This window comes from Oncorhynchus mykiss, chromosome 25 (assembly GCF_057628025.1).
Source record: "Oncorhynchus mykiss isolate SJ-2025 chromosome 25, ASM5762802v1, whole genome shotgun sequence".
Taxonomy (NCBI): Eukaryota; Metazoa; Chordata; class Actinopteri; order Salmoniformes; family Salmonidae; genus Oncorhynchus; species Oncorhynchus mykiss.
Window position 1 is genome coordinate 6,151,309 of NC_143046.1, and position 25,596 is coordinate 6,176,904.

The 25,596-nt window shown below is 40.1% G+C and overlaps 1 protein-coding gene across 3 annotated transcripts in view; it reads left to right on the forward strand.

The window, feature by feature from the left end:
- The window catches only part of LOC110504498 (kelch-like protein 4), a 78,321-nt gene extending 58,015 nt beyond the window's left edge, over positions 1-20,306 (forward strand). For 2 of the 3 annotated variants that reach the window (XM_090219998.1, XM_036969863.2), the window contains 6 exons: positions 5,424-5,610; positions 12,707-12,931; positions 15,308-15,470; positions 16,618-16,830; positions 17,820-17,991; positions 18,084-20,306. In XM_090219998.1, coding sequence (XP_090076124.1) covers positions 5,424-5,610; positions 12,707-12,931; positions 15,308-15,470; positions 16,618-16,830; positions 17,820-17,991; positions 18,084-18,143 — 1,020 coding nt within the window. In that variant the 3' untranslated portion in view covers positions 18,144-20,306. The remainder of the gene's footprint in view (positions 1-5,423; positions 5,611-12,706; positions 12,932-15,307; positions 15,471-16,617; positions 16,831-17,819; positions 17,992-18,083) is intronic. The other variant, XR_016491740.1, reaches the window with a different exon arrangement.
- The last annotated feature ends 5,290 nt before the right edge of the window (positions 20,307-25,596 follow it).

The following is a 25,596-nucleotide window of genomic DNA, read 5'->3' on the forward strand; positions in this document are numbered from 1 at the left end:
ATGTATGTCTGTGAGCAGCGGTTGTGAAAGAGCTTTCAATGTTGTGCAGATATATTTTATAATGAATTATACATCTTTATTTATTTATTTATTTATTGTCCTATCATGGTGGAACTGCATTTTAAAATAAATTATAAATCTAATTTATATATTGTCCTATCGTGGGGAACTCAATTTTAAAAATAAATTATACGTCTAATTGATTTATTTATGGTCCTATCTTGATGGAACGGTCCACTACCTAAACCCGAGACACCCACCTGAACAACCCAGATACTAAGGAGAAGTCCTTATCTGTTTTATGGGCCTGCTGTAAGCTGCCTGTATGCAGACAAAATGTTGTCAGAGACCTTCTAGAGCAGCACCGCCCCCTCACGATCCTGAGCCTGCCTGGCAGGGTTGCTCCTGCAGAGCCAGAGCCCCCTGATGGGAGAGCATAATAGCGTAACCACTGGTGTGGTGCACCCACCCAGGAAGTGGCAGTGCTGGCAACACTAGCTGCAGTAACCCATGGGAAGGGGGGGGGGGTCACACTCGGACATTCAGAGAGGGGGCATATTATTGTGGCCCTGGTGACACAAAATCAAAGGTCTGACTGCACGAAGATGCCAGGGAATATGGTCACTACGGGGGAACCATGTGTGGGTGTTTCAGGGGAAGGGGGTGTTTATCTGTCCTCCATCACCTAGGATGTGACAATGGTTAATCAAATCTCCTCATTTCTGCCTTTTTTTTTTGCTCAGTCTTGCAGGCCTTCTCATACAGCTGCAACTGTACACGCATTTGTAAATCAAGACCTTTCTCTGGGATGGTGCAACTGTTGAGAATCTGAGTCTACGGTTGTTGTGGGGGAAAGAGGTTGTGCATGTGTGTGTGTGTGTGTGTGTGTGTGTGTGTGTGTGTGTTTTGTGTGTGTGTGTGTGTGTGTGTGTGTGTGTGTGTGTGTGTGTGTGTGTGTGTATCCCACAACTGTTGCGAGAGAGTAAAAGATGTTAGGGACAACATAGTATGAATCACAATAATTGTTTGCAAAAACAGTAATAATTGCTTGCCATAATGTAATTCTGGTAATGTTGAGACCGGTAGGAGGTAAAAATCCTTTACATAAGATGCCTATATTACTACAAATATTAATAGCTATATTATGGAAATGAAGATAAATAGGATTGTTTTTTAAATATACACACTACCGTTCAAAAGTTTGGGGCCACTTAGAAATGGTTGAATGTTGTTAATGCTTCCTGGTTAAATGTTGTTACTGCTTCCTGGTTAAATGTTGTTAATGCTTCCTGGTTAAATGTTGTTAATGCTTCCTGGTTAAATGTTGTTACTGCTTCCTGGTTAAATGTTGTTAATGCTTCCTGGTTAAATGTTGTTACTGCTTCCTGGTTGAATGTTGTTAATGCTTCCTGGTTGAATGTTGTTAATGCTTCCTGGTTGAATGTTGTTAATGCTTCCTGGTTGAATGTTGTTACTGCTTCCTGGTTGAATGTTGTTACTGCTTCCTGGTTGAATGTTGTTAATGCTTCCTGGTTGAATGTTGTTACTGCTTCCTGGTTGAATGTTGTTACTGCTTCCTGGTTAAATGTTGTTAATGCTTCCTGGTTGAATGTTGTTACTGCTTCCTGGTTGAATGTTGTTACTGCTTCCTGGTTGAATGTTGTTACTGCTTCCTGGTTGAATGTTGTTACTGCTTCCTGGTTGAATGTTGTTAATGCTTCCTGGTTGAATGTTGTTACTGCTTCCTGGTTGAATGTTGTTACTGCTTCCTGGTTAAATGTTGTTAATGCTTCCTGGTTGAATGTTGTTACTGCTTCCTGGTTGAATGTTGTTACTGCTTCCTGGTTGAATGTTGTTACTGCTTCCTGGTTGAATGTTGTTAATGCTTCCTAGTTGAATGTTGTTACTGCTTCCTGGTTGAATGTTGTTACTGCTTCCTGGTTGAATGTTGTTACTGCTTCCTGGTTGAATGTTGTTAATGCTTCCTGGTTGAATGTTGTTACTGCTTCCTGGTTGAATGTTGTTACTGCTTCCTGGTTGAATGTTGTTACTGCTTCCTGGTTGAATGTTGTTAATGCTTCCTGGTTGAATGTTGTTACTGCTTCCTGGTTGAATGTTGTTAATGCTTCCTGGTTGAATGTTGTTACTGCTTCCTGGTTGAATGTTGTTACTGCTTCCTGGTTGAATGTTGTTAATGCTTCCTGGTTGAATGTTGTTACTGCTTCCTGGTTGAATGTTGTTACTGCTTCCTGGTTGAATGTTGTTACTGCTTCCTGGTTGAATGTTGTTAATGCTTCCTGGTTGAATGTTGTTACTGCTTCCTGGTTGAATGTTGTTAATGCTTCCTGGTTGAATGTTGTTACTGCTTCCTGGTTGAATGTTGTTACTGCTTCCTGGTTGAATGTTGTTACTGCTTCCTGGTTGAATGTTGTTACTGCTTCCTGGTTGAATGTTGTTACTGCTTCCTAGTTGAATGTTGTTAATGCTTCCTGGTTGAATGTTGTTACTGCTTCCTGGTTGAATGTTGTTAATCCTTCCTGGTTAAATGGTGTTAATGCTTCCTGGTTGAATGTTGTTACTGCTTCCTGGTTGAATGTTGTTACTGCTTCCTAGTTGAATGTTGTTACTGCTTCCTGGTTGAATGTTGTTACTGCTTCCTGGTTGAATGTTGTTAATGCTTCCTGGTTAAATGTTGTTAATGCTTCCTGGTTGAATGTTGTTAATGCTTCCTGGTTGAATGTTGTTAATGCTTCCTGGCTAAATGTTGTTAATGCTTCCTGGTTAAATGTTGTTAATGCTTCCTGGTTGAATGTTGTTAATGCTTCCTGGTTAAATATTGTTAATGCTTCCTGGTTAAATGTTGTTAATGCTTCCTGGTTAAATGTTGTTACTGCTTCCTGGTTAAATGTTGTTAATGCTTCCTGGTTGAATGTTGTTAATGCTTCCTGGTTGAATGTTGTTAATGCCACTTTAATAATGGGAATTTATGGGAAATGATGTAAATATATCACTGGCCACTTTAAACAATGCTACCTTATATAATGTTACTTACCCTACATTATTCATCTCATATGCATACGTATATACTGTACTCTATATCATCGACTGCATCCTTATGTAATACATGTATCACTAGCCACTTTAACTATGCCACTTTGTTTACATACTGTACTCGATACCATCTACTGTATCCTGCCTATGCTGCTCTGTACCATCACTCATTCATATATCCTTATGTACATATTCTTTATCCCCTCACACTGTGGATAAGACAGTAGTTTTGGAATTGTTAGTTAGATTACTTGTTGGTTATTACTGCATTGTCGGAACTAGAAGCACAAGAATTTCGCTACACTCGCATTAACATCTGCTAACCATGTGTATGTGACAAATAAAATTTGATTTGATTTGATTTGGTTGAATGTTGTTAATGTTTCCTGGTTAAATGTTGTTAATGCTTCCTGGTTGAATGTTGTTAATGTTTCCTGGTTAAATGTTGTTACTGCTTCCTGGTTGAATGTTGTTAATGCTTCCTGGTTAAATGTTGTTAATGCATCCTGGTTAAATGTTGTTACTGCTTCCTGGTTGAATGTTGTTAATGCTTCCTGGTTGAATGTTGTTAATGCATCCTGGTTAAATGTTGTTAATGCTTCCTGGTTAAATGTTGTTAATGCTTCCTGGTTGAATGTTGTTAATGCTTCCTGGTTAAATGTTGTTAATGCTTCCTGGTTAAATGTTGTTAATGCTTCCTGGTTAAATGTTGTTACTGCTTCCTGGTTGAATGTTGTTAATGCTTCCTGGTTGAATGTTGTTAATGCATCCTGGTTAAATGTTGTTAATGCTTCCTGGTTGAATGTTGTTAATGCTTCCTGGTTGAATGTTGTTAATGCTTCCTGGTTAAATGTTGTTAATGCTTCCTGGTTGAATGTTGTTAATGCTTCCTGGTTGAATGTTGTTACTGCTTCCTGGTTGAATGTTGTTACTGCTTCCTGGTTGAATGTTGTTAATGCTTCCTGGTTAAATGTTGTTAATGCTTCCTGGTTGAATGTTGTTAATGCTTCCTGGTTGAATGTTGTTACTGCTTCCTGGTTGAATGTTGTTAATGCTTCCTGGTTGAATGTTGTTAATGCTTCCTGGTTAAATGTTGTTAATGCTTCCTGGTTGAATGTTGTTAATGCTTCCTGGTTGAATGTTGTTACTGCTTCCTGGTTGAATGTTGTTAATGCTTCCTGGTTGAATGTTGTTAATGCTTCCTGGTTAAATGTTGTTAATGCTTCCTGGTTGAATGTTGTTACTGCTTCCTGGTTGAATGTTGTTAATGCTTCCTGGTTAAATGTTGTTAATGCTTCCTGGTTGAATGTTGTTACTGCTTCCTGGTTGAATGTTGTTAATGCTTCCTGGTTGAATGTTGTTACTGCTTCCTGGTTAAATGTTGGTTAATGCTTCCTGGTTGAATGTTGTTACTGCTTCCTGGTTAAATGTTGTTAATGCTTCCTGGTTGAATGTTGTTAATGCTTCCTGGTTGAATGTTGTTACTGCTTCCTGGTTGAATGTTGTTAATGCTTCCTGGTTGAATGTTGTTAATGCTTCCTGGTTAAATGTTGTTAATGCTTCCTGGTTGAATGTTGTTACTGCTTCCTGGTTAAATGTTGTTAATGCTTCCTGGTTAAATGTTGTTAATGCTTCCTGGTTGAATGTTGTTACTGCTTCCTGGTTGAATGTTGTTAATGCTTCCTGGTTGAATGTTGTTAATGCTTCCTGGTTGAATGTTGTTAATGCTTCCTGGTTGAATGTTGTTACTGCTTCCTGGTTGAATGTTGTTAATGCTTCCTGGTTAAATGTTGTTAATGCTTCCTGGTTAAATGTTGTTAATGCTTCCTGGTTGAATGTTGTTAATGCTTCCTGGTTGAATGTTGTTAATGCTTCCTGGTTGAATGTTCTTAATGCTTCCTGGTTGAATGTTGTTAATGCTTCCTGGTTAAATGTTGTTAATGCTTCCTGGTTGAATGTTGTTAATGCTTCCTGGTTGAATGTTGTTAATGCTTCCTGGTTAAATGTTGTTAATGCTTCCTGGTTAAATGTTGGTTAATGCTTCCTGGTTAAATGTTGTTAATGCTTCCTGGTTAAATGTTGTTAATGCTTCCTGGTTAAATGTTGTTCATGCTTCCTGGTTGAATGTTGTTACTGCTTCCTGGTTGAATGTTGTTAATGCTTCCTGGTTGAATGTTGCTAATGCTTCCTGGTTGAAAGACATACATTTAGCTTATACAATGTAATAATTATATATATATATATATATATATATATATATATATATATATATTTTTTTTTTGTGTTGTTTCCTACGTATTTTTATGCTGCACTCACCATTGTCCTTTGGGAATAATAAAGATTTACTGAACTGAACTCCCGTTTAATTCTAGCTCCTAGCTGACCTGGAGAACAACACCATGTTCTCAGATGACCTGGAATGCCAGAAGCTTCTAATGGAAGCCATGAAGTACCATCTGCTGCCAGAGCGCCGTCTCATGTTCCAGAGCCCCAGGACCAAACCCAGGAAGTCCACTGTAGGAGTACTCTACGCTGTGGGAGGCATGGACGCTACCAAGGGTTAGACCTACTCTGCATTCCCTACTCCCTAATGTATATAGTGCACTAGGCCCATTGGGCTCTGGTCAAAAGAAGTGCCCTATATAGGGGTTTGCGTCCCAAATGGTACCCTACTCCCTATAGAGTGCACTACTTTTGACCAAAGCCCGATGTAGTGAATAGGGTGCCATTTCAGGTGCATCGGTAGTCTTGTTGGAGTTTGCCCCAGTGTGAGACATAAAGCTCAGTACATCCATTATGTCTATTGAACCCTAATGGCTTGCTACTAGTAATAAAAGCCCACAGGTTTTGATCAACGAGCCCCCATTACCAAGATGGACGCCCGCTAACGCGTGACGCCGCCGTCGATCTCGCCCGACCGCTGCGGCCCTTTTTACTGTGACGGACTTCAGGTCTATTTGGCTACTAATGTAATGCAGCTCAATACACACGACGGAGGTTAACCCTTTCATTCCACGGACTAAAACCATCCATTCGTCTGATACTAAAAATGGATCCTACGTTAGTTTAGATATGCATTCAACAGAACACATTACAAAGTGTGTTTGAGAAACACGATATGTTAAATCGTAGGTGTTTGATCCAACACTATGATAGACATGGAGGGTAATAGGAATCAGAACAGAATATCATTCAATGCTAAACCCTCTTTAAACCTGCTTACCCTGAACAATTAATCAAATGGCCACCCAGACTATTTACACTGACCCCCCCACCCCCCCCCCCCCCCCCTTTGTTTTTACACTGCTGCTACTACAGTATCTATTATCTATTCATTTTCACTTTACCTCTACCTACATGCACAAATGACCTCAACTAACCTGCACCCCCTGCACATTGACTTGATACCAGTACCCCCTGTATATAACCTCCTCATTGACTTGATACCAGTACCCCCTGTATATAACCTCCACATTGACTTGATACCAGTACCCCCTGTATATAACCTCCACATTGACTTGATACCAGTACCCCCTGTATATAACCTCCACATTGACTTGATACCAGTACCCCCTGTATATAACCTCCACATTGACTTGATACCAGTACCCCCTGTATATAACCTCCACATTGACTTGATACCAGTACCCCCTGTATATAACCTCCACATTGACTTGATACCAGTACCACCTGTATATAGCCTCCACATTGACTTGATACCAGTACCACCTGTATATAACCTCCTCATTGACTTGATACCAGTACCCCCTGTATATAACCTCCACATTGACTTGATACCAGTACCCCCTGTATATAACCTCCACATTGACTTGATACCAGTACCCCCTGTATATAACCTCCACATTGACTTGATACCAGTACCCCCTGTATATAACCTCCACATTGACTCTGTACCGGTACCCCCTGTATATAACCTCCACATTGACTTGATACCAGTACCCCCTGTATATAACCTCCTCATTGACTTGATACCAGTACCCCCTGTATATAACCTCCATATTGACTTGATACCAGTACCCCCTGTATATAACCTCCATATTGACTTGATACCAGTACCCCCTGTATATAACCTCCACATTGACTTGATACCAGTACCCCCTGTATATAACCTCCACATTGACTTGATACCAGTACCCACTGTATATAACCTCCACATTGACTTGATACCAGTACCCCCTGTATATAACCTCCACATTGACTTGATACCAGTACCCCCTGTATATAACCTCCACATTGACTTGATACCAGTACCCCCTGTATATAACCTCCACATTGACTTGATACCAGTACCCCCTGTATATAACCTCCACATTGACTTGATACCAGTACCCCCTGTATATAACCTCCACATTGACTTGATACCAGTACCCCCTGTATATAATCTCCACATTGACTTGATACCAGTACCCCCTGTATATAACCTCCACATTGACTTGATACCAGTACCCTCTGTATATAACCTCCACATTGACTTGATACCAGTACCCCCTGTATATAACCTCCTCATTGACTTGATACCAGTACCCCTTGTATATAACCTCCTCATTGACTTGATACCAGTACCCCCTGTATATAACCTCCACATTGACTTGATACCAGTACCCCCTGTATATAACCTCCACATTGACTTGATACCAGTACCCCCTGTATATAACCTCCACATTGACTTGATACCAGTACCCCCTGTATATAACCTCCACATTGACTTGATACCAGTACCCCCTGTATATAACCTTCACATTGACTTGATACCAGTACCCCCTGTATATAACCTCCACATTGACTTGATACCAGTACCCCCTGTATATAACCTCCACATTGACTTGATACCAGTACCCCCTGTATATAACCTCCACATTGACTTGATACCAGTACCCCCTGTATATAACCTCCACATTGACTTGATACCAGTACCCACTGTATATAACCTCCACATTGACTTGATACCAGTACCCCCTGTATATAACCTCCACATTGACTTGATACCAGTACCCCCTGTATATAACCTCCACATTGACTTGATACCAGTACCCCCTGTATATAACCTCCACATTGACTTGATACCAGTACCCCCTGTATATAACCTCCACATTGACTTGATACCAGTACCCCCTGTATATAACCTCCACATTGACTTGATACCAGTACCCCCTGTATATAACCTCCACATTGACTTGATACCAGTACCCTCTGTATATAACCTCCACATTGACTTGATACCAGTACCCCCTGTATATAACCTCCTCATTGACTTGATACCAGTACCCCCTGTATATAACCTCCACATTGACTTGATACCAGTACCCCCTGTATATAACCTCCACATTGACTTGATACCAGTACCCCCTGTATATAACCTCCACATTGACTTGATACCAGTACCCCCTGTATATAACCTCCACATTGACTTGATACCAGTACCCCCTGTATATAACCTCCACATTGACTTGATACCAGTACCCCCTGTATATAACCTTCACATTGACTTGATACCAGTACCCCCTGTATATAACCTCCACATTGACTTGATACCAGTACCCCCTGTATATAACCTCCACATTGACTTGATACCAGTACCCCCTGTATATAACCTCCACATTGACTTGATACCAGTACCCCCTGTATATAACCTCCACATTGACTTGATACCAGTACCCCCTGTATATAACCTCCACATTGACTTGATACCAGTACCCCCTGTATATAACCTCCACATTGACTTGATACCAGTACCCCCTGTATGTAACCTCCACATTGACTTGATACCAGTACCCCCTGTATATAACCTCCACATTGACTTGATACCAGTACCCCCTGTATATAACCTCCTCATTGACTTGATACCAGTACCCCCTGTATATAACCTCCACATTGACTTGATACCAGTACCCCCTGTATATAACCTCCACATTGACTTGATACCAGTACCCCCTGTATATAACCTCCTCATTGACTTGATACCAGTACCCCCTGTATATAACCTCCACATTGACTTGATACCAGTACCCCCTGTATATAACCTCCACATTGACTTGATACCAGTACCCCCTGTATATAACCTCCACATTGACTTGATACCAGTACCCCCTGTATATAGCCTCCACATTGACTTGATACCAGTACCCCCTGTATATAAACCTCCACATTGACTTGATACCAGTACCCTCTGTATATAACCTCCACATTGACTTGATACCAGTACCACCTGTATATAACCTCCACATTGACTTGATACCAGTACCCCCTGTATATAACCTCCACATTGACTTGATACCAGTACCCCCTGTATATAACCTCCACATTGACTTGATACCAGTACCCCCTGTATATAACCTCCACATTGACTTGATACCAGTACCCCCTGTATATAACCTCCACATTGACTTGATACCAGTACCCCCTGTATATAACCTCCTCATTGACTTGATACCAGTACCCCCTGTATATAACCTCCACATTGACTTGATACCAGTACCCCCTGTATATAACCTCCACATTGACTTGATACCAGTACCCCCTGTATATAACCTCCACATTGACTTGATACCAGTACCCCCTGTATATAACCTCCACATTGACTTGATACCAGTACCCCCTGTATATAGCCTCCACATTGACTGGATACCAGTACCCCCTGTATATAACCTCCACATTGACTTGATACCAGTACCCCCTGTATATAACCTCCACATTGACTTGATACCAGTACCCCCTGTATATAGCCTCCACATTGACTTGATACCAGTACCCCCTGTATATAACCTCCACATTGACTTGATACCAGTACCCCCTGTATATAACCTCCACATTGACTTGATACCAGTACCCCCTGTATATAACCTCCACATTGACTTGATACCAGTACCCCCTGTATATAACCTCCACATTGACTTGATACCAGTACCCCCTGTATATAACCTCCACATTGACTTGATACCAGTACCCCCTGTATATAACCTTCACATTGACTTGATACCAGTACCCCCTGTATATAACCTCCACATTGACTTGATACCAGTACCCCCTGTATATAACCTCCACATTGACTTGATACCAGTACCCCCTGTATATAACCTCCACATTGACTTGATACCAGTACCCCCTGTATATAACCTCCACATTGACTTGATACCAGTACCCCCTGTATATAACCTCCACATTGACTTGATACCAGTACCCCCTGTATATAACCTCCACATTGACTTGATACCAGTACCCCCTGTATGTAACCTCCACATTGACTTGATACCAGTACCCCCTGTATATAACCTCCACATTGACTTGATACCAGTACCCCCTGTATATAACCTCCTCATTGACTTGATACCAGTACCCCCTGTATATAACCTCCACATTGACTTGATACCAGTACCCCCTGTATATAACCTCCACATTGACTTGATACCAGTACCCCCTGTATATAACCTCCTCATTGACTTGATACCAGTACCCCCTGTATATAACCTCCACATTGACTTGATACCAGTACCCCCTGTATATAACCTCCACATTGACTTGATACCAGTACCCCCTGTATATAACCTCCACATTGACTTGATACCAGTACCCCCTGTATATAGCCTCCACATTGACTTGATACCAGTACCCCCTGTATATAAACCTCCACATTGACTTGATACCAGTACCCTCTGTATATAACCTCCACATTGACTTGATACCAGTACCACCTGTATATAACCTCCACATTGACTTGATACCAGTACCCCCTGTATATAACCTCCACATTGACTTGATACCAGTACCCCCTGTATATAACCTCCACATTGACTTGATACCAGTACCCCCTGTATATAACCTCCACATTGACTTGATACCAGTACCCCCTGTATATAACCTCCACATTGACTTGATACCAGTACCCCCTGTATATAACCTCCTCATTGACTTGATACCAGTACCCCCTGTATATAACCTCCACATTGACTTGATACCAGTACCCCCTGTATATAACCTCCACATTGACTTGATACCAGTACCCCCTGTATATAACCTCCACATTGACTTGATACCAGTACCCCCTGTATATAACCTCCACATTGACTTGATACCAGTACCCCCTGTATATAGCCTCCACATTGACTGGATACCAGTACCCCCTGTATATAACCTCCACATTGACTTGATACCAGTACCCCCTGTATATAACCTCCACATTGACTTGATACCAGTACCCCCTGTATATAGCCTCCACATTGACTTGATACCAGTACCCCCTGTATATAACCTCCATATTGACTTGATACCAGTACCCCCTGTATATAACCTCCTCATTGTTATTTTATTGGGTTACTTTTTATTATTGTTCCTATAGGATCTATAGATCTCCTTGTGTGTTCCTATAGGATCTATAGATCTCCTTGTGTGTCCCTATAGGATCTATAGATCTCCTTGTGTGTTCCTATAGGATCTATAGGTCTCCTTGTGTGTCCCTATAGGATCTATAGATCTCCTTGTGTGTTCCTATAGGATCTATAGGTCTCCTTGTGTGTCCCTATAGGATCTATAGATCTCCTTGTGTGTTCCTATAGGATCTATAGGTCTCCTTGTGTGTCCCTATAGGATCTATAGATCTCCTTGTGTGTTCCTATAGGATCTATAGATCTCCTTGTGTGTTCCTATAGGATCTATAGATCTCCTTGTGTGTTCCTATAGGATCTATAGATCTCCTTGTGTGTTCCTATAGGATCTATAGATCTCCTTGTGTGTTCCGATAGGATCTATAGATCTCCTTGTGTGTTCCTATAGGATCTATAGATCTCCTTGTGTGTTCCTATAGGATCTATAGATCTCCTTGTGTGTTCCTATAGGATCTATAGATCTCCTTGTGTGTTCCTATAGGATCTATAGATCTCCTTGTGTGTTCCTATAGGATCTATAGATCTCCTTGTGTGTTCCTATAGGATCTATAGATCTCCTTGTGTGTTCCTATAGGATCTATAGATCTCCTTGTGTGTTCCTATAGGATCTATAGATCTCCTTGTGTGTTCCTATAGGATCTATAGATCTCCTTGTGTGTTCCTATAGGATCTATAGATCTCCTTGTGTGTTCCGATAGGATCTATAGATCTCATTGTCGGTTCCTATAGGATCTATAGATCTCCTTGTGTGTTCCTATATGATCTATAGATCTCCTTGTGTGTTCCTATAGGATCTATAGATCTCCTTGTGTTTTCCGATAGGATCTATAGATCTCATTCTCGGTTCCTATAGGATCTATAGATCTCCTTGTGTGTTTCTATAGGATCTATAGATCTCCTTGTGTGTTCCGATAGGATCTATAGATCTCATTGTCGGTTCCTTTAGGATCTATAGATCTCATTGTGTGTTCCGATAGGATCTATAGATCTCATTGTCGGTTCCTATAGGATCTATAGATCTCCTTGTGTGTTCCTATAGGATCTATAGATCTCCTTGTGTGTGCCTATAGGATCTATAGATCTCCTTGTGTGTTCCGATAGGATCTATAGATCTCCTTGTGTGTTCCAATAGGATCTATAGATCTCCTTGTGTGTTCCTATAGGATCTATAGATCTCCTTGTGTGTTCCGAAAGGATCTATAGATCTCCTTGTGTGTTCCTATAGGATCTATAGATCTCCTTGTGTGTTCCTATAGGATCTACGACCATAGAGAAGTATGACCTGCGGACCAACACATGGATCCAGGTGGGAGTGATGAACGGCCGGAGGCTGCAGTTCGGGGTGGCAGTGATCGACGACAAGCTGTACGTGGTGGGGGGCCGAGACGGGCTGAAGACTTCCAACATGGTGGAGTGTTACAACCCTTTCAACAATGTCTGGTCCACCATGCCTCCCATGTCTACACACAGACATGGACTCGGTGGGTTTACTGTAAAAAAAAAACTTAAACAATTACATTTCATACCTATCCCACTGTAGCACAAACTCAGTGGGATTACAATTCATACCTATCCTATTGTAGCACAAACTCAGTGGGATTAAGCTTCATACCTATACTATTGTAGCACAAACTCAGTGGGATTACAATTCATACCTATCCTATTGTAGCACAAACTCAGTGGGATTAAGCTTCATACCTATACTATTGTAGCACAAACTCAGTGGGATTACAATTCATACCTATACTATTGTAGCACAAACTCAGTGGGATTAAGCTTCATACCTATACTATTGTAGCACAAACTCAGTGGGATTACATTTCATACCTATACTATTGTAGCACAAACTCAGTGGGATTAAGCTTCATACCTATACTATTGTAGCACAAACTCAGTGGGATTAAGCTTCATACCTATACTATTGTAGCACAAACTCAGTGGGATTACAATTCATACCTATGCTATTGTAGCACAAACTCAGTGGGATTACAATTCATACCTATGCTATTGTAGCACAAACTCAGTGGGATTAAGCTTCATACCTATACTATTGTAGCACAAACTCAGTGGGATTACAATTCATACCTATGCTATTGTAGCACAAACTCAGTGGGATTACAATTCATACCTATGCTATTGTAGCACAAACTCAGTGGGATTAAGCTTCATACCTATACTATTGTAGCACAAACTCAGTGGGATTAAGCTTCATACCTATACTATTGTAGCACAAACTCAGTGGGATTAAGCTTCATACCTATGCTATTGTAGCACAAACTCAGTGGGATTAAGCTTCATACCTATCCCATTGTAGCACAAACTCAGTGGGATTACAATTCATACCTATACTATTGTAGCACAAACTCAGTGGGATTACAATTCATACCTATACTATTGTAGCACAAACTCAGTGGGATTACAATTCATACCTATACTATTGTAGCACAAACTCAGTGGGATTAAGCTTCATACCTATGCTATTGTAGCACAAACTGTTCCTATGTAAAACCTTGGCAGGCTACCGTACGCCTGCTCTGATTGTCTCTTTTCCCTGGCCGTTTCTCATACGTTTCATATCAGAGGAATGGTTCGATTCACATTTAAAATAGATCTATGGGTGTGAACTGAGGCGATGTAGTCAAGTATTCATCTCACTTGTCTGTGGTTGGCTTTTCTGAGATGTGGGTGAACACGTTTGCCCCAGAGATTACAGTGAATAGTATTACCTTAGTCTCCTTTGATCGGGGGGGGCTGTAGCAGATAGCTCTCATACTTTGCTTGTGGTGAGCCCGGTTTAACTGGGAAGATGTGAGGAGCTACATAGCCTCCCTGCTAAGCCCACGTCCTGTTGTGTGCATTCAGAAAACAAGGAACTACTTATTCATATTTCAAATCAACAATAACTGTTTTTTTTTTGTTTTTTTTAAATATCTATTTCAGTTGAACTGTTATTCATAGGGAATGTAGAATGTTTACAGGGGAAGTTCCCTTTAGAGTAATGTTGAACTCTAAACCCGAACATTACCAGCCGTTATAGAAATCCATGTATTGTGTTGTACAGTAACATCCTATATTCATTGTTGTTAGAAAACCATTCCCCTCTGTGAACCCCCAGCAATAACAGTTGTTTTATATCCTGTTTGGAGAACAGACCTGTGTTCAAGTAGTATTTGACATCTTTCTAATACTACGTTGGCCCTGGTCTGCCTGGTGCTGGATGGGCGGTTTTGTATGGACTATTATGGATGGGCTATTATATTGGTTCCATTAAACTAAACAAATGGGAAATTATATCATTTTTTTAAATGATTTAAAATAGTACTAGAACCCAAGTCTGTTTTAAGAGAATAGAATAGACCACATTTGTTCAGTGTTCAGTTCCACACAACGGTGACTCATCTAACAGCACTTCAACTGTTGTAGAATGAGCATCGTGGTTTATGCCTCTGGTTGAGCATCTTACACACACACACACACACACACACGGACACAGACAGACAGACAGACAGACAGACAGACAGACAGACAGACAGACAGACAGACAGACAGACAGACAGACAGACAGACAGCTAACCTTGTGGGGACACACATTTCAGTCCCTTTCAAAATTATATTTTCCCTAACCCCTAACCCGTACTCTTACCCTAACCCTAACTCCTAACCCTACAACAAACCCTAGATCCTAACCTTAACCCTAAACCTTAAACCCTTACCCTTAGAAATAGCATTTGACCTTGTGGGGACTAACAAAATGTCACATTTTTGTTTGTTTACTATTCTTGTGGACACACACACACACACAAACACACACACAGTATGCTCTGGTTGATGGTACCCTCCTCTTTGTAACTCTCCAGGTATAACAGTGTTGGAGGGCCCCATGTATGCAGTAGGCGGCCATGATGGATGGAGTTACCTGAATACGGTGGAGAGGTGGGACCCCCAGGCTAGACAGTGGAACTACGTGGCCAGCATGTCCACCCCACGCAGCACCATGGGAGTCACCGCACTCAACGGAAAGTAAGTGGCTGTAGTACTAAAACATTATGACAGTATCAGTTGTTACTAAAACACAAGCTTTATTTATGACATAAAATCACAAAATGAAAAGGAGAATTTCTTACGTATGTACTGTACACACTAGAAGCTAATGACCAGCACAACAGGAAAACTAAGTTCTGTTTCTTGTTATGTAAAACATTTTGGTTAAGGTCTAATCTTCGTATAAAAACAAGAAGTATTTTCTTTGTGTGTAAGCCTGGGCCTAGACTACCACAGCTCTACGTTACATAATGGCAGACAACAAAGTGCTGTTTTGCAGTGTGTTTTCACTCTATAAAACCTTTTTCGATTTTCTTCCTTGCATCTGGGTGAAAAATAGAAAACAAGGAAGGAAGACTTTTCTACAATCCGCCATCTCTCTCCTCTTAAGGAAGGAAGATGTTTCTAAAATCCTTTATCTCTCTCTGCTAAGGAAGCAAAAATAAATCCACAACCCACGCCCCACTCTGCTAAGGAAGATGTTTCTACAATCCTTCATCCTTCTCTGCTAAGGAAGATGTTTCTACAATCCTTCATCCCTCTCTGCTAAGGAAGATGTTTCTACAATCCTTCATCCCTCTCTGCTAAGGAAGATGTTTCTACAATCCTTCATCCCTCTCTGCTAAGGAAGATGTTTCTACAATCCTTCATCCCTCTCTGCTAAGGAAGGAAGATGTTTCTACAATCCTTCATCCCTCTCTGCTAAGGAAGATGTTTCTACAATCCTTCATCCCTCTCTGCTAAGGAAGGAAGATGTTTCTACAATCCTTCATCCCTCTCTGCTAAGGAAGGAAGATGTTTCTACAATCCTTCATCCCTCTCTGCTAAGGAAGATGTTTCTACAATCCTTCATCCCTCTCTGCTAAGGAAGATGTTTCTACAATCCTTCATCCCTCTCTGCTAAGGAAGGAAGATGTTTCTACAATCCTTCATCCCTCTCTGCTAAGGAAGGAAGATGTTTCTACAATCCTTCATCCCTTTTTGCTAAGGAAACCTGGGATTCTCCCTCCCTTAAAAGACAATACTTTCTAGGAATGACCGACACAACATTTCTTGAAGAGAAATGAGCATCAATTTCTGAGCAGCATCCAAAGTCAGATTTGTAACGCTTTTATTGTCCTTACAGATTGTTTGCAGTTGGCGGTCGGGACGGGAGCTCGTGTCTGCGGTCGATGGAATGCTTTGATCCACACACCAACAAGTGGAGTATGTGTGCCCCCATGGCGAAGAGGAGAGGAGGGGTGGGTGTGGCCACGTACAACAGTTTCCTTTATGCTGTGGGTGGTCATGATGCCCCGGCGTCCAACCACTGCTCCAGACTCTCAGACTGTGTAGAGAGGTAAAAAAAAAACACTTGCTCCCCAGACTGTGTAGAGAGGTCAACAAACATAGTTTTACTCTACAGTATGGCTGCGTTTCGATTCTTGGGACTTGCACACTTCCTGAAAATGCATTCAACAATGGTGGAAACTCCCTCTAGCCAAGGCGTACACCAATCCAATGCTTTTAAATCTATTGCAGAAAGGGAAGTGCAAACTTTTGGGGAGGAGGGCAGAATGTAGCCTATGTCAGTACTGTACTAGAGCAACAACAAAAAAAAAGTCTACATAGTTTTTTCCAACTGTCTTGTTATAGACTCATGAATTTTATGACGATGAAGTATAGCTATACATATGGAGACACAGAGACATTTTAGGTTGTGGGTGTGTTTGTGGTGCTTTCTGAGACTTCGGTCGTGTTCGAGAGCATCAAAACTGTGACGTAATCATGGGTAAAATAAGACTGAGTAGTTCATTTTGATGCAAGGCTGCAACGCGCCCATTGGGTTTGTTTGAAGTTGCAGCTGACGGCCGACAGACTGATCTACAACAACAAAAAACATTGCGTCATAAATAACTACTCATTATTTATTTGTAGATCAGTCAGTCAGTCAAGTCACAATTTACACACAATGCGTCACATTTTTTTTGTGCTCTCTAACATGACCATTGTCTCTGTCTCTGTCTGCATGTACAGGGCAAACCCAAGACACGTCATTCTTTCCATGGGAGTTGGTTTTAGCAGTGTGATTATCTGGCTTCTGCCACCCTCTGGTGGCTATTTTGTAAAAAAAAAAAATTATCAACCCGTATCTGATACACACTGCACAGAATACCATCATGTCAAAACAATTAAATTGAAGAAAAAAAACCCCCATAAAAATAAATCACAAGATATTGTTGAAATCATCCATATACAAGTTGTGCTCTTTGCTCTGTATCTCCTAAATATCCCAGGGCTCACTATACTTCTACAGGTATTTCCCATTACCCTTCTATGTCACTGCAGGTATGATCCCAAAACAGACACATGGACCACGGTGTCCTCTCTGAGTGTCCCCAGGGATGCTGTAGGTATCTGTCTGCTAGGAGACAGGCTATATGCTGTCGGAGGATACGATGGAACGTCCTACCTGAACAGTGTTGAGTCCTATGATGCACAGAACAATGAATGGACTGAGGTAACTTGAATCAGCCTGGTACAATTCCTGTAATCTATTTTTAAGACAGACTGTATGACCTTTAATCAACCTGTACTGTATGTATCCAATAGGAGGTCAATCTCAACATCGGAAGGGCCGGAGCCTGTGTTGTAGTTGTGAGAATACCTTGAGGACTACAACTCCCTACAACGCCCTGGAATGACACACAGGAAACCGGATATGATGTCACCACTGATGTCGCTAAGAATATGTTATTTTTTTCTACTGTAAAGGCAAACCTATATTGCATTCCTCACAAACCATTGTTTCTATCAACAGTGATTTTCATTGTCCAAGGATTTTCTCTTTGATTATGAGAATGTACTTTACCATATCTACGGATCAACAATCTACATAGTAGTGGTTCAAAAAGTAGGAAACTCTGCCACACTCTTGTTGATATGGTCCGTCAGAAAATAATGTTTTCTATATGATACAAAGAAAGAAATTACATTTAACCCATAAGAGTGGAAACCCCGTCTAAGCCAGGGGAGGGGGATTTTACGACCCATTTGGCCTGCTGTTAGCCAATACAAAACGCATTTAATAACAGATTCACTACATAGAACAACAGATAGTCCCAAAACAAAATCTAAAGGAAGTTTGTTCTGAAGTGTCTTTCCTATATCTTAGAGGTATAAGAAAGACCAGGAAACATTTGTTATTTTTGGCACTGAACAGTCTCTATTTACACTATACTTCCATACATTTTTTTCAACTGATACCGGGGGACTTTCAGACGAGTTTTGCGAGACATGTAATGAGAGTCTCACCTTTACACAGATGAGTCATATTAGTGTGTAGCCCAAACTGTTCGGACGCTACAGACAGCAGGTGGCAGATCGGCTGTACCGAGTTCAGAGAGGTCCTAAGAAACTTGTGGGGGTTTGTAGAGCCAAATGAAGAACACCATCATGTGTGTGAGAGTCTCATCCTTACATAGAGGGGTCATAATAGTTTGGACGTTGCATGAGATTTTTTGAAGAAAAAACAAAATGTTTTTATTTTTAGGGGGGGGGGGGGGGTCTCATGGTCTGACAAGCATCAGTCTAGCTCTGTCGAAATAGGAGGATATGGTGGATTGAGATATATGCAATGCAACAAAAACACAAAAAAAAACAGATATCCCTAGCTTAAACTGACCGATTTTGATTGGAGTTTTTTTGTATTATGCTAATTAGATATCCGACAGGTGCACAGACATGGACCTTAGGGGTTTAATTGATACTTTTACATTTATACATTCTATATTATAGCATTCTATATTTGTCTCATCACATATTCATATTTTTTTGATTCATATTCTAAAATATATATATCTCTCTTTTAGCCAACTGGAAATGAATACCTCTGTGTTGATAACTGGTTCACTTCCTACCTGGGTGAAGGTGCTCTGTACCAATGATTTTTACTCTTGGACAAACAGTTTTTTAAGAAAGACCACTGTGAATAATACTGAAGATGATGAGTTTGTTAAGTACAACACCGGGATGCTTTGTCAGACCAATTTGAGGAAGTTACTCATAATGGATATCGTTTTTTTTTAGAAAGGAAAGAAATCTAAAGGACATTTTTCAAAATATTGTTCTCTTCTTTTTCTTCTTGGAAGCTATAGAGGAATTACACCAAAGTCATTAGCCTGTCTCACAAAATCTTTTGTACCATGTTTTAAAAATTAAGTTTACACACTCGTGAATAAATAAATATATCATATTGATATTTCGCATTACTGTAAAGATTGTTTGCAAGTTTGTCAAAATTGCAGTCATCTTTATAACCTCACATCATTCCTAAACCATTATTGTCATCTCCAGATGTTGGTTTTATATTTTTGGCATTCTAGTTAACGTTACATTGTAATTAAACAATATGCCCTTCTTTTTTTATTTGACTTCGTGTTTGCTACTGACTTATAAATATACCGTGGGCTGGTTTCCCAGACACGGATTAAGTCTAGTCTTGTACTAAGATACACTTTCAATGGAGAATCTCCATGAAACACATTTGTTTTTTGTTTAGGACTAGACCTCGGCTTTTATCTGTGTCTGGGAAATCCGGCCCTGTATGACATTGAGAACATTACTAAAGCTTTGCGTTACTACGTTAACACCATGTGTACAGACTCTTTCACAACCTGGCCTGTTGAGTTCATCTGTAACAACAGGACTTTATTCTGTTTACACTGAGGATCGTTCAGCTTGGAATATTACAAAATGCTCTGAGGCCAAATGTAGATTTTTATCCTGATTTTTTTACACTGCGTACAGATCTAGAAATAAAACGACTTCATTGTCCTCTTTTGTGTCTGTATGTTGCCCTTGGATACGAGTTTCTGCTATTTTTTTAGCCCCGTTCATACCTGGTGTTTACAAGACTCCTTTCTCATGATTTTTTTGTCAATATTCTGATTGTGCCCACATTTTTAGACAGGTGTAAACGATTAACAGACACATCTTCCTGACCACATGTGAAGATGGATCTAGACGGTGGAACCATTTAAATCAGAATGGTCAAAATCATTGACAGGTGACACCATTGACATTTATGGCTTCAATGTCTAAAAAAAAGGAATAAATAAGTATTATTTAGAAAAATGTATCTGTTAAATAATTAGCATACAAGGAAATCTGGTCACAAAGCGGACACCTTTTAATATCAAATCAAATCAAATTGTATTTGTCACATACACATGGTTAGCAGACGTTAATGCGAGTGTGGCGAAATGCTTGTGCTTCTAGTTCCGACAATGCAGTAATAACCAACGAGTAATCTAACCTAACAATTCCAAAACTACTACCTTATAGACACAAGTGTAAGGGGATAAAGAATATGTACATAAAGATATATGACTGAGTGATGGTACAGAGCGGCATAGGCAAGATACAGTAGATGGTATTGAGTACAGTATATACATATGAGATGAGTATGTAAACAAAGTGGCATAGTTTAAAGTGGCTAGTGATACATGTATTACATAAGGATACAGTCGATGATATAGAGTACAGTACATGCATATACATATGAGATGAATAATGTAGGGTATGTAAACATTATATTAGGTAGCATTGTTTAAAGTGGCTAGTGATACCATGTCTAGAGGTGACAATCCTCGATCAGATAGTGATTGGATCATATTGATCAGATCAGGAAACCCACGTGTTAGCGCAAGATGTAAACTACGCTTATGGGACAAGGTAGGAACCATGTTTCCGAGGGAAGGTATCAACTTCGTATCTGTGTCATTATGGCGTCTGTGACAGCAGTTTAAAGTTGTACATTTTGTTCCTCTTTTGTGTTTGAAAAAAAAAGGTGTAAGTGGAGAGTGGAAATGGGGTCCAAGCACCTCCCAGTTGTATGTCAGATACTTTTGACAAGGAAACCAATTTAAAAGGGCTAATTAATTTTTTTCTGGGGGAAATGTAGGACCTTAATTTGATCACCCTGGTGCAGGGGGATTTTCCTTCTACGCAGGACATGTAAACGTTGGAGTGTATTTGATGCTTAAAAAAAAGCTTTTGAAGTTTGTAATTTCCACTGTGAAAACTCATTATTATTATCAAATCAAATCAAAGTTAATTTGTCACGTGCGCCCTAACCAACAGTGCAATTTGTAAGTAAAACATAGATATTAGGTGAACAATAGATAAGTAAGGAAATAAAACAACAGTAAAAAGACAGTGGAAATAACAGTAGAGAGGCTATATACAGTAGAGAGGTTATATACAGTAGAGAGGTTATATACAGTAGAGAGGCTATATACAGTAGAGAGGTTATATACAGTAGAGAGGTTATATACAGTAGAAAGGCTATATACAGTAGAGAGGCTATATACAGTAGAGAGGCTATATACAGTAGAGAGGCTATATACAGTAGGGAGGCTATATACAGTAGCGAGGCTATATACAGTAGAGAGGCTATATACAGTAGAGAGGTTATATACAGTAGAGAGGCTATATACAGTAGAGAGGTTATATACAGTAGAGAGGTTATATACAGTAGAGAGGCTATATACAGTAGAGAGGCTATATACAGTAGAGAGGCTATATACAGTAGAGAGGTTATATACAGTAGAGAGGCTATATACAGTAGGGAGGCTATATACAGTAGCGAGGCTATATACAGTAGAGAGGCTATATACAGTAGAGAGGCTATATACAGTAGAGAGGTTATATACAGTAGAGAGGCTATATACAGTAGAGAGGCTATATACAGTAGAGAGGCTATATACAGTAGAGAGGCTATATACACTAGAGAGGCTATATACAGTAGAGAGGCTATATACAGTAGAGAGGCTACATACAGTAGAGAGGTTATATACAGTAGGGAGGCTATATACAGTAGAGAGGCTATATACAGTAGGGAGGCTATATACAGTAGTGAGGCTATATACAGTAGAGAGGCTATATACAGTAGAGAGGCTATATACAGTAGAGAGGCTATATACAGTAGAGAGGCTATATACAGTAGGGAGGCTATATACAGTAGAGAGTTTATATACAGTAGAGAGGTTATATACAGTAGGGAGGCTATATACAGTAGCGAGGCTATATACAGTAGAGAGGCTATATACAGTAGGGAGGCTATATACAGTAGTGAGGCTAGATACAGTAGAGAGGCTATAGACAGTAGAGAGGCTATATACAGTAGAGAGGCTATAGACAGTATAGAGGCTATATACAGTAGAGAGGCTATATACAGTAGAGAGGCTACATACAGTAGAGAGGTTATATACAGTAGGGAGGCTATATACAGTAGAGAGGCTATATACAGTAGGGAGGCTATATACAGTAGTGAGGCTATATACAGTAGAGAGGCTATATACAGTAGAGAGGCTATATACAGTAGAGAGGCTATATACAGTAGAGAGGCTATATACAGTAGTGAGGTTATATACAGTAGGGAGGCTATATACAGTAGAGAGGCTATATACAGTAGGGAGGCTATATACAGTAGAGAGGCTATATACAGTAGGGAGGCTATATACAGTAGTGAGGCTATATACAGTAGAGAGGCTATACACAGTAGGGAGGCTATATACAGTAGAGAGGCTATATACAGTAGAGAGGCTATATACAGTAGAGAGGCTATATACAGTAGAGAGGCTATATACAGTAGAGAGGCTATATACAGTAGTGAGGTTATATACAGTAGGGAGGCTATATATAGTAGAGAGGCTATATACAGTAGAGAGGCTATACACAGTAGCGAGGCCATATACAGTAGCGAGGCTATATACAGTAGAGAGGCTATATACAGTAGAGAGGCTATATACAGGCACTGCTTAGTCAGGCTAATTAAGGTAGTATGTACATGTAGGTATGGTTAAAGTGACTATGTATATATGATAAACAGAGAGTAGCAGTAGCGTAAAAGAGGGTTTGGCGGGTGGTGGGACACAATGTAGATAGTCCGGCTAGCAAATGTGTTAGCCGGGCTAATTGAGGTAGTATGTGCATGTAGGTATGTTTAAAGAGACTATGTATATATGATAAACAGAGTAGGAAGGTGCTCCTAATGTTTGGTATAATCAGTGTACGTTTAGATGGAAACCACCCTAGTACAGGATAACACCAGTTATTCCTAGCTGTTACTTGAACCAAAAAAATAGCATCAATCCATAATAGGAATGAGAATATATGAAAAATGTTCCTTCACGTATGTGACTACAGTAGACGTCGACCGATTATGATTTTTCAACACCGATACCGATTATTGGAGGACCAATATTTGTAATAATGACAATTACAACAATACTGAATGAACACTTATTTTAACTTAATATAATACATCAATAAAATCAATTTAGCCTCAAATAAATAATGAAACATGTTCAATTTGGTTTAAATAATGCAAAAACAAAGTGTTGGAGAAGAAAGTAAAAGTGCAATATGTGCCATGTAAGAAAGCTAACGTTTCAGTTCCTTGCTCAGAACATGAGAACATATGAAAGCTGGTGATTCCTTTTAACATGTCTTCAATATTCCCAGGTAAGAAGTTTTAGGTTGTAGTTATTATAGGAATTATAGGACTATTTCCCTCTATACCATTTGTATTTCATTAACCTTTGACTATTGGATGTTCTTATAGGCACTTTAGTATTGCCAGTGTAACAGTATAGCTTCCGTCCCTCTCCTACCTGGGCTCGAACCAGGAACACATCGACAACAGCCACACTCGAAGCAGCGTTACCCATGCAGAGCAAGGGGAACAACTACTCCAAGTCTCAGAGCGAGTGACGTTTGAAACGCTTTTAGCTCACACCCCGCTAACTAGCTAGCCATTTCACATCGGTTACACAAGCCCAATCTCGGGAGTTGATAGGCTTGAAGTCATAAACAGCGCAGTGCTTGAAGCGCAGCGAAGAGCTGCTGTCAAAATGCACGAAAGTGCTGTTTGAATGAAGGCTTACGAGCCTGCTGGTGCCTACCACCGCTCAGTCAGACTGCTCTATCAAATCATAGACTTAATTATAACATAGTAACACACAGAAATATGAGCCTTAGGTCATTAATATGGTCGAATCCAGAAACTATGATTTCGAAAACAAAACGTTTATTCTTTCAGTGAAATACGGAACCGTTCGGTATTTTATCTAACGTTAGTCTAAATATTCCTGTTACATTGTACAACCTTCAATGTTATGTCATAATTACATAAAATTCTGGCAAATTAGTTTGCCAGGCGACCCAACGAGCCAGGCGGCCCAAACTGTTGCATATACCCTGACTCTGCGTGCAATGAACGCAAGAGAAGTGACACAATTTCACCTGATTAATATTGCCTGCTATACTGGATTTCTTTTAGCTAAATATGGAGGTTTAAAAATATATACTTCGTGTATTGATTTTAAGAAAGGCATTGATGTTAATGGTTAGGTACACGTTGGAGCAACGACAGTCCTTTTTCGCGAATGCGCACCGCATCGATTATATGCAACGCAGGACACGCTAGATAAACTAGTAATATCATCAACCATGTGTAGTTAGTTATAACTAGTGATTATGATAGATTGATTGATAGTTTTTTATAAGATAAGTTTAATGCAACTTACCTTGGCTTCTTAATGCATTCACATAACAGGCTCATCTCCTCATGAGTCAGGTGGTGAGAGTTGGACTAGTCAACCGAAAAGTTGCAAGATTAAATCCTGGAGCTGACAAGGTAAAAAATCTGTCGTTTTGCCCCTGAACAAGGCAGTTAACCCACTGTTCCTAGACCAGTTAACCCACTGTTCCTAGACCAGTTAACCCACTGTTCCTAGACCGTCATTGAAAATAAGAATGTGTTCTTAACTGACTTGCCTCGTTAAATAAAGTTTAACTAAATAAAATAAAAATCGGCCAAATCGGCGTCCAAAAATACTAATTTCAGATTGTTATGACAAACTTGAAATCGGCCCTAATTAATCGGCCATTCCGATTAATCGTCGACCTCTAGACTACAGTATCTGTGTACTTGTCACCTATTTATTTTTTTTTAGTTTGAAAGAGGCCTCCGATAACAATCATTTATGTATGGAAGGTTTGTTCTACAACATTTTTTTGCATATGAAAAATGCTCTGAAAGCTGAAAGCACTCCTGAAG